At 37.5% G+C, this 10,105-nt stretch overlaps 1 protein-coding gene across 1 annotated transcript in view; it reads right to left on the bottom strand.

Moving 5' to 3' along the window:
- Positions 1 to 1,346: 1,346 nt before the first annotated feature.
- Positions 1,347 to 10,105, bottom strand: part of ETFDH (electron transfer flavoprotein dehydrogenase) — a 56,357-nt gene continuing 47,598 nt past the window's right edge. Inside the window, exons 9-12 of the mRNA XM_007951642.2 lie at positions 5,092 to 5,260; positions 2,503 to 2,685; positions 2,000 to 2,221; positions 1,347 to 1,510 (exon numbers count right to left, since the gene is read on the bottom strand). Coding sequence (XP_007949833.2) covers positions 1,347 to 1,510; positions 2,000 to 2,221; positions 2,503 to 2,685; positions 5,092 to 5,260 — 738 coding nt within the window. The remainder of the gene's footprint in view (positions 1,511 to 1,999; positions 2,222 to 2,502; positions 2,686 to 5,091; positions 5,261 to 10,105) is intronic.

Genomic DNA, 10,105 nt, shown 5'->3' on the forward strand with positions numbered 1-10,105 from the left:
TAAGGAATTCAGTCTTGCTTAATATTATGCATATAATAGTATAAAGGCAATAAGAAGTGTTAAGGGTGTTTGTCTCTTGTATATGATCGCTAACATGTTTCCTTTTATGCTTCAGTTTTCCCTTGTTCACAATTTAGGAACAGATAGATGTGGCTTCACTCTAAATAAAACAATGTTACAAGATAACATCCATCATGCAGTTGTTTTTCATAAATAATGGTTTTCATCCTGTTATTAAACTCCTAAAGACACATGATCTTGTTGAATAAATAGATGAAAGTATAACGACTTACATTACAGAAACCTGTGAGAGCTAGAACTGAACAGGACACTTTTTCTTGGTCTTGTAAGTTTTCCACCTCTGACAGGGTGCATTCATCACTTTTCTGTTGGACTGTGCTTAGTGGAAAGTGTAGTATGTCTGCAGATAACGGGCCTGTGTAAATAATGTGCACATGCGTATAATGGGTATAGGAAATTAACATGTGAGGGGGCTGTGAGATAAGTATTTTAGGCTTTTCTGAACCAGTCACAACTGTTGGCATACCTTGTTTTATTGCACTTCAGTGTGCTATGCAGATAATGATTTTTTACAAATTGAGTTTGGCAACTCTCCATTGAGCAAGTGTATTAATGCCATTTTTTCCAACAGCGTGTGTTTACTTTGCGTCTCTGTCATTTTGTTTTTTCTGACAATATTTCAAACTTTTTCATAATGCTATTGCACACTTAATAGACTGCAGTATAGTGTAAACATATAACTTGTAAATGCACTAAGAAACCAAAAAAATTCACGTGACTTGCTTTTTTTTGCAACATGTGCTTTATTGTGGTCTTGAACTGAACCTGCAGTATTTCGGAGGTATGCCTGTACTCTGTTCTGCAGTTGTAACTTAGAAGTAGCCATGTTGTTGTTATGTGCCATTGAGTTGGACCTGACTCACACAGGCAATATGCAAACCAGTGGGTGTGGCTGTGTGGTAATGTTTTTATTCATAAGAAAATATGATGGGCTAGATGCTGATACTCCTTCTAGAATATATATATTCATTTTTATAACTGAAGACTTGAATTTGACAAGTCAAATGTACATTTAGGTTGATGTGTTTCACTGTTGGAACTAAATCTGAAGAACTGAAGTAGATGGCTATATCAAATTTTTATGGGACAATTTTTGGTATAGTATAAAATTTTTATTTCACTAAGTTATTTTGTGAACATTCTGGTCAATCATACACTGTAAGATACTTTGATACTTGTTAGCCTTTACACATTTTAAAGTTAGTTTGCCATACATTTTAAAGAACTGGCTATCAAATGTACTTGCAAATGAAATCAGTTGTCATTTACATTCCATTGTAAGCAGGTCCTCCACCACCTTCGGGTACCACCCAGTTAATATTCTGACTTGGATCTTTAATATCACATGTTTTACAATGCACACAGTTCTGAGCATTTATCTGTAACCGAAATCCTTCACCTTGTTCCAAAGGAACAAATTCATAAACTCCTGTAAAGTAAAAAATAAGTAATATTGAAAAACTTAACTTTTCTAACTTTAAAAGGTGGAGATTATGATCCCAGAAATAGTAGTTACTGAAGCTTTTTTTGTTTTCTGAATGTTTACTCAGGAACTTGGTGTATGCTGTTGTTGTTACTATAAATTACACTGTGCATAACAGCAATTAAAACAGTGTATAGCTGAGTTAGTCTTATTAACAAAAGAAATCATCAGTCTTATTAGTAGTGTTCCCATTTACATGTGTTTTATATGTTGTTAGGTCTGTCAAGTCAATTCCGACTCAGAGTGACCCCATATAAAACAGAACAAAACACTGCTGCACCATGCTCACAATTATTGCTGTGTTTGAGCCCATTATTGTAGCTACTGTCAACTGTGGTAGTAGCATAGAAATCATTTCTTAACAGAATCATATTTCTAAAATATTTAAAGCATTTGTATTAATATTTAGGAATGGATGGAAATCATACTACTGACCTGCAGGGCAGAATCGCTGTTCGGGTCCATCATAGATCAATAGATTTTTATTTACAGGTATGCTGTCATCCTTCAGGGTTAAATGTGCTGGTTGGTCATGCTCATGATTTGTACCACTCAGAGCCACAGATGATAAGAGGTCAAAACTGATCTGTCCATCAGGTTTTGGATACTCAATAGGTGTACAATCCTTGGCTGGCTTTAGCTGACTAGAGTCAGAACCTTCAACAATTTGAGGAACGTGTTTCATTGAAAAAACAACTAATTTTAAGAAAACCGCTAATTTTGAAGTACTTTCTTAAACCTAAAAAACCTTGAAAGCATTATAGAAATATAGTTTTTGTCTTATAATTATAATCAGTTTTCTTAGATACTGAATTTATAATAGGAAAATTTTGTTAAAGGTATTTTCTGATAAATTTAAAACGTCCATTAATCAATGGATCCCACTCATAAATTTTTCAATAATTGTAAAATATATATCGCCAATATGTTTAAATTACCTTTATGTTTTAGAGTCCATGGCTCCATTCCTCTAAATATCCAGTAAAATATTCCAGTGTAAATCATCCCTCCATATATACCCAAGATTCCATGGCAGGATGGTCTTATATTTCTAACAGCATAGAGCTCTTTCCACACCCATGATTTCTTCAAATTGTCTTCATACTCTGCTACATGGAGTCCTTTTTTCAAAAAATATGAAACATTAAGTGTGGAACTGCTTCAAAATACTCTAGTCGTCAGTTTTTGAAACAAAGGTGTGCATATAAAATCCTACTCGGGATTCCACGTGTAAATATTGGCACCTTCAAAAACAACCATTTGGTATATGGACCGCTGTTAATAGTAAAATACTTTTTATATGATAGCTTGGAAAATTAGCTTGAAAATTCAGTGAAACTGACACGGAAGCATCAGATAAAAAGTTCATGGTACCTGTGAAAGGAAATGTTTTATAATTTATCAGTGAAAGTACTTCATACTTAAAACTGTAGGTATTTTATACTTAATGGGACAAATTAGTTCTTCATTTCTTAATGCTTTCATGTACTCCATCCTGTTTTACTGCTCATCTGTATTAGCTCTACTCCTCTTTCTTTACAGCTTTAATCCTCAGTCTCTGGTGCCACCCTGTCTTTGTTACTATCTAGGTGTGGTACTATGTGTATGTACATAATACAGTGAGAGTTTCTAACAAGCAAAAATACTTAGTAAGAAAAGGAAAAAAAATCCACTAACCACTTGTACACTCCATCTTGTCCATTCTGTTCTTGAAGTACCCCCTCTTGCCTTCTGTGTCATATCTCCTCTCACTCCCACACTCTAGGTCTCTACTCTTACAAAGAGGTTTGAAGGTGTAACCAGATTGCATACTTGTAACTAGAAGGACATTAGTTAGCTGGGATTCTAAGAAATAAGATTTATTTATCAAATATCTATTGAGTTCCCACTGTGTGCCAGGGGCTTTGTGAACAATGTCCTTGTTCTCTTGGAGTTCTGAATTAAGCAGGAAATGCACACTTGAGAAAAAAGTAAATAACAGTGTGCCAAAAGGTGAAAAATACTATAGGAGAAACTGTTGGGGGCTGGGAGTGCTCTGTTGTAATTTAAATAGTGTGATCAAGGTAAAGCCACTGAGAGAGAGAGATACATGAGCAAAGTTGAAGGGAACAAGGAAGTCAGACATGAGCAAAGACTGAGATGGGAGTATCCTTTCAGGAAAAGTAAAGAAGCCATTGTGGATGGAATGGAGAGAGAAACAGATGAAGTTGAGTGTTGACTGAAAACCACCACACAGTCATTTTAGATTAAGGGTTAATTATCTACTGCTATATAAGAGCTGGCTGCCCCTCTGCAACACAGCAAAAGGGCCATATGACTGCTTTCAAACTCAGCTAAGAATTAGGTAGCTGTTTAATTACAGTTTACAAAGCTGTTCTATTTTTGACTGATGATACTTCAGTATTTGTGAGGTACCTTATTCTGTGTATCACATGCATGTAATGAAGTATTTTCCAACGTGAAATAGTTTCTAAATAGATGGGATATCACTGGTACTCTTCTGTGATTTGATGTGACTATAAAACAACATAGCTGTAAAAATCTCTAATTGAAAAGAGAGACATGTTAATACAGTTTACTTGCACAGCACACATCTTAATACCTTGTATAAAGAGACTGATAGAATAAATATTTTTTAAGCTTTAATTGAAACAGACATAAAAAAGACCTTAAGAGTTTTAATTGTATTAGGTGTATGTCACTTAGCGTCCATGATACATTCTGTGAAACAGGGCATTATGTGATTAAGATGTTGAACAAACACTATGAAAACCTTATGGGAGCCCACTTCTGGTTGTCCTTGCTGGAGCTGCTGGTGGAGAAAGGGCAGCATGGTGGCAGCTGAGAGGGTGGTGGGAGAAGGAGAGCAAGAGGAAACAGGGAGGGAGTGGAGTGTACACAGCCCCACCTGCTGTTTCGTCCACCTGGGCAGCAGGAGCAGCCAGGTCCTCCATAGCCACTGCCTCCCATCTACCCATGAGACAAAGCCAGAGCCCATGCCTAGAGCCATGTCCTTTGCCTATAACCCCACCTGTAGTCCAATGCTTCAAGAGTTTGGGTTTGGGTTCTTTAAAGCCATTTTGGGGAAATAATAACCAAAAGAGTGGCTTTCATTTTTTTAAAAAAAAAAAAAAAACAACAAACTGTTGGGACCACAGATATATATGTGGTCAGACATTGCATGAATAGACATGAAGCAACACATACCTGTATTTATTTTCATTCTCTATATAATGGATGTTTAAATAAGGAGTCCTTGGTGCATACAGTTAAGTACTCAACTGAAGGGTTGGTGGTTCCAACTGATCAAGAAGTGCTTTTAAAGAAAGTTCTGGCAATCTGTTTCCAAAAGGTTACAGCTTTGAAAAACCCTGTGGAGCAGCTTTACTCTGTACACATAGGGGTGCCATGAGTCAAAATCAATGGCAACAACAACAAAAACAATATATTTAAGTAGCTTCTTTTTAAATGCTTCAATGAAGAACCTTACCATTTTCTTTCCTATACTTTAAATAGAAAGTACTTACCTATTGTCTTTGATTGGAGATTTTCACTAGTTAGTTGCTTAAAAGTAGATTCTGCTGCCAAAATTCCACTTTTCATTGCTGTGTGGGTGCCTTTAATCTTGGGAACATTCAGGAGACCAGGACTACAACCAATTAGTAACCCACCAGGGAAGGTCAATTTTGGTATAGACTAAGGAAAGAAGGATTCCAAGTGTATCTGTTAGCTGAAAATAAAACTAAACTTCCTTCTGAAACTATAGGTAAAAGTTGAAAAATACATGAAAATGACTACACAGAACTATAACAGCTAAAGGAAAAACAAGATCAGTCTCCCACCCCACCCCCAAGTCCAGAAGTTTTTTCCCTCTAACAGTAAGGGCTATTACTATATTTCTATTAGGATTTCCCTTTACACACCTAGATAACAGAGCATTATATCAGGATCAGAAGGTAACTGGGGGAAAAGGACTTTATATGACTCTACTAGAGAGTCTGCAAAAAAGAGGAAGACCCTCGATGAGATGGACTGATACAGTGGCTGCAACATGGGGCTCAAACACAGCAAGGACTGGGAGGACAGCACAGAACCAGCAGGGTTTCATTCTATTGCATAGGGTCATTATGCATCAGAACTGACATGACAGCACCTGACGGCAGAATACTACTAGCTGAAAGCAGAGATGCTGATCAAGAAGCTGGCTAATAATCCTTTCCCCAAACAAGGCTGTGGCACTGCTGGTACTTTGATTCAAGAACCAGAGAAGTGTAAAGTTCAACAGAACACAGATTGTTATTGCAAGTTTGTCCAAAATGGTGGTGTAAGTCTTAAGATTAAAAATCTGTGGACCAAAAGTGTTTTTGAAGTTCTGTGAGGATCCTATCCTGTGTGGGCAGTGTTACCGGCACCTGAACCACCTGTTAGGGAACTAGGGTCCAAGGAAAAGCAGCACCGAGAAATGATGTTTTCTGGGTCATTCATTAAACTTGGTTGATAAATAACTGGGAACACACATACGTGAATTTTAGTATAGAAAGAAATGAAAATACGAGTATGTGCTTGTTAAAAATATAGTTGAATGTTCCATGTTTACTCATTATTTTACTGAACATATGTAATATGTTGTAATTGTAATTACATGATTTAATTAAATAAATGTACAATGAAACCTGACAGCTGGAACTTGAATAGACTGGCTTGTATTTCAGGGTCTCACAAGTTTTCTGCCTTTGACAGGCAGTCTTGCCACTTTTCTGTCACTTTCTATTAGTGGAAAATATTTTAGTTTTCTTTCTCTGACAGGTTTCTGCCTTACATGGGTTCCAGCTTTTGCAGATTTTCCCATATATCAAAAAATTATGAGCACTATACTAAAAGCAAGAGTTGTTTCTATGAAAACTAAGTTGAGTGCTTTGTGAAGATTTCAATAAGGGGAATCCCCCAAAATATACTGTCAAATTAGTTTGGGATATGACAACAGTAAAAGATTGGCAGAGAAAAGATATCAAGGTCTGGAAGGATTCTTTACTGCAGCTGCTGTGCAACTGTTTACATTCTTGTTCCACATTAAATAATACTGAAAATGACTGATCATGTATTATGGATGTAGTTTATAGAAGGAAAAGTAGGGGAATACCAATCATAAGTCCATAGTCAAGAAGGCTTTTGACTCTGCATCAAAAGATTGATACATGAGTATAAATGTGTATGTTTTAAGTTAAAAAATTTAAGGTGTTTAAAAATAATTGAATATTCCAAATTATAGTCTCTTAAGGTCTTCAAAAACTTAGTGGATATGTTTCTGAATCTTTGATTAAATCAGGATTTAGAGTCTTGGAACCTCTATAGGGAAGTTCTACTCTGCCCTATAGGGTCTCCATGAGTCAGAATTGACAGCAGCAGGTTTAATTTTTTTTTAGTTTGGGATGGGTGTGTATGTGGTCCATCTCCTCTTGTGAGTTTATAAAAGATCTCAGATGTTGAAGTGCACAAAATAGATGTTTCTAAGTAAGAATCTGTATGCACTATTGAATATACTGAAACCATTATACTATAAATTAAAAGAGTAGAATTAGACTGACAATAGATATTAGGGATATTATGCAAAAGAATTCGATGGACTTGACATAGGTACTTCAATAAATATACTAATTGAATTATGACTCTGTTGTTGTTAGGTGCCACTGAGTTGGCTTCAACTCATAGCAACCCCATGCACTACAGAACGAAACACTGCCCAGTTGTGCACCATCCTCACAGTCCTTGCTATACTTGAACCCATTGTTGCAGCTGTGGTGTCAATCCATCTTGTTGAGGGTCTTCTCCTTTTTCACTGAGCCTCCACTTTACCAAGCATGATATCCTTCTCCAGGAAATGGTCCCTTCTGACAACATGACCAAAGTAAGTGTGACAAAGTCTGACCATTCTTGTTTGCAAGGAGCATTCCAGCTACATTTCTTCCAGGACAGATTTGTGTGTTCTGGCAGTCTATGGTATTCTCAGATTCTTCACTAACACCAAAACTCAAAAAGCATCAACTCTTCTTCGGTCTTCCTCATCCATTGTCCAGCATTCATGTGCATATAAGCTGAGTGAAAATATCATGGTTTGGGTTAAGCACACCTTAGTCTTCAAAATGACATCTTTGCTTTTCAACACATTGAAGAGGTCTTTTGCAGCAGATTTCCCAAGTACAATACATCTAATTTCCTGACTCTTCTTTCCTAGGGTGTTAATTGTGGATCCAAGTATAATGAAATCCCTGATAATTTCAATCTTTCCTTCATTCATCATGATGCTACTTAGTGGTTTAGTTGTGAGGATTTTTGTTCTATATTTAGTTATAATCCATACTGCAGACTGCATTCTTTAATTTTCATCAGTAAGTGCTTCAAGTCACCTTCACTTTCAGCAATAAGGTTGTGTCATCTGCATATTGCAGGTTGTTAATGAGCCTTCCTCCAATCCTGATGCCATATTGTTCTTCATATAGTCCAACTTCTCAAATTATTTGATCAGCCCACAGATTGAATAAGTACAATGAAAGGATACAACCCCAACACACACCCTTCCTCATTTTAAACCATGCAATATCCCCTTGTTCTGTTCAAATGACAGCTTCCTGGTCTGTGAACAGGTTCCTTATAAGCACAATTAAATGTTCTGGAATTCCCATTCTTTGCAATGTAATCCATAATTTGTTACAATCCATACAGTGAAATGCTTTTGCACAGTCAATAATACACAAACGTTTTTCTGATATTCTTTTCTTTCAGTCAAGAGCCATCTGACATCAGGAATGATATCCCTCATTCCACATCCTCTTGTGAATCCAACTTGAATTTTTGGAAATTCCCTGTCAATACAGTGCTGCAACCAGTTTTGATTTTCTTCAGCAAAATTTTACTTACGTGTGATATTAGTGATATTGTTCAATAATTTCCACATTCTGTTGGATCACCTTTCTTTGGCATGGGTACAAATTTGGATCTCCTCCAGTCAGATGGCCAGGTAGCTTCCAAATTACCTAGCATAGAAGAGTAAGCACCTCCAGTGTGGCATGAGTTTGCTGAAAAATCTCAAAATCGTTGTTCCATCAATTCCTGAAGCCTTGTTTTTAGCCAGTTACTTCAATGCAGCTTTGACGTCCTCCTTCATTCAGTACCATTGGTTCTTGAGCATATGCTACCTGCTGAAATAGCTGAACATCAACCAATTCTTTTTTTGTACAGTGACTCTATATATTCCATCTTCTTTTGATGCTTCCTACATTATTCAATATTCTGCCCATAGAATCTTTCAATATTGCAACTTAAGGCTTGAATTTTTTCTTCAGTTCTTTTAGCTTGAGAAATGCCAAGTGTGTTCTTCCCTTTTGGTTTTCTAACTCCATGTCTTTGCACATTTCATTATAATAATTGACTGGGTTTTTTTTTTTGTGTGTGTGTGTGATTTGGGTGAAAATTTACAGAGCAAATTAACTTTCCATACAGCAGTTCATAAACATTTTGTCTCATGACATTGACTACAATTTACTACAATGCAACAGCTCCCCTCCCACTTCCTCCCAATAGTTACCTCTTCCTTGTGTCCATCCCTCCATGGACTCCTGCCCCTTGAGCTGTCTCCCTGTGCATAAACAGCCCTTCTTTCTCCCATGATTGTTCTCTCCAAGGAGTGTATCTACCTCACGTAAATGGTCAACTCCTATGCTGGTCTTTTGTTTGGCTAGATGCCACAGGTGTGGGTTCAGTTCCAGACCTGAAGGGCAGCTAGGGGCCATAGTCTCAGTGGTTCCACCAAGCTCTATCAGACCAGCAAACACATTGCCTGCACCTCTCCCCCACCCAAATGATTTTGAGTTTTGTTCCACATTGTTGTTTCTCTCTCTCTCTCTCTCCAGGATCTCCTACATAGACCCCCCTCCGAATGGTTGACAGTGGTACAGTGGTAGCTGGGCACCATCTAGTTCTGGTCTCATAGTTGTATAGGCTGTGGATCGCATAGTGTAAAAGTTGCCAGGACTAATTGTTTCATGAATCATTGGTTTTCTTCATTCTTCTTGGCTTCAGGTGAGGAGAGACCCATCGTTGCATCTAGATGGCTGCTTGGAAGCTTTTATGATCCCAGTCGCTACTCGCCAAAGTAGGAGGTGGAACAATGTTTTGTGTAGGATGTTATACCAATTGAGCTTGATGTCCCCTGCAATCCTGGTCCCGAACCCTCAGGTTCAACTGCTCAGTTCCTCTGGGTAGCTGGCTGTGACCAAGAAGTGACTACAACCATGTCCCTTGTCAGCTCTACTATACACCTGGGAATTCTTAAGATCATACAAATAAACTTATAGGACCACTGTCTCCAAATCTATACATGGTCTTGGGTACACTCCCCACTGTATAGACATACCTAATATTTCAGCCTGTCCACCCATATACCCATGTTTGCCTTCACTGACAACACAGTGTAAAAGGGTTCATCTTTGTTGTCTGCACCTTCCATGTACCTCTCTCTGTCTTCCTCTTCCTCGATGCCACCAT

The sequence above is a fragment of the Orycteropus afer genome, unplaced genomic scaffold (genome assembly GCF_000298275.1).
Source record: "Orycteropus afer afer isolate SDZICR_OR568_19922 unplaced genomic scaffold, OryAfe1.0 scaffold00305, whole genome shotgun sequence".
Lineage (NCBI taxonomy): Eukaryota > Metazoa > Chordata > Mammalia > Tubulidentata > Orycteropodidae > Orycteropus > Orycteropus afer.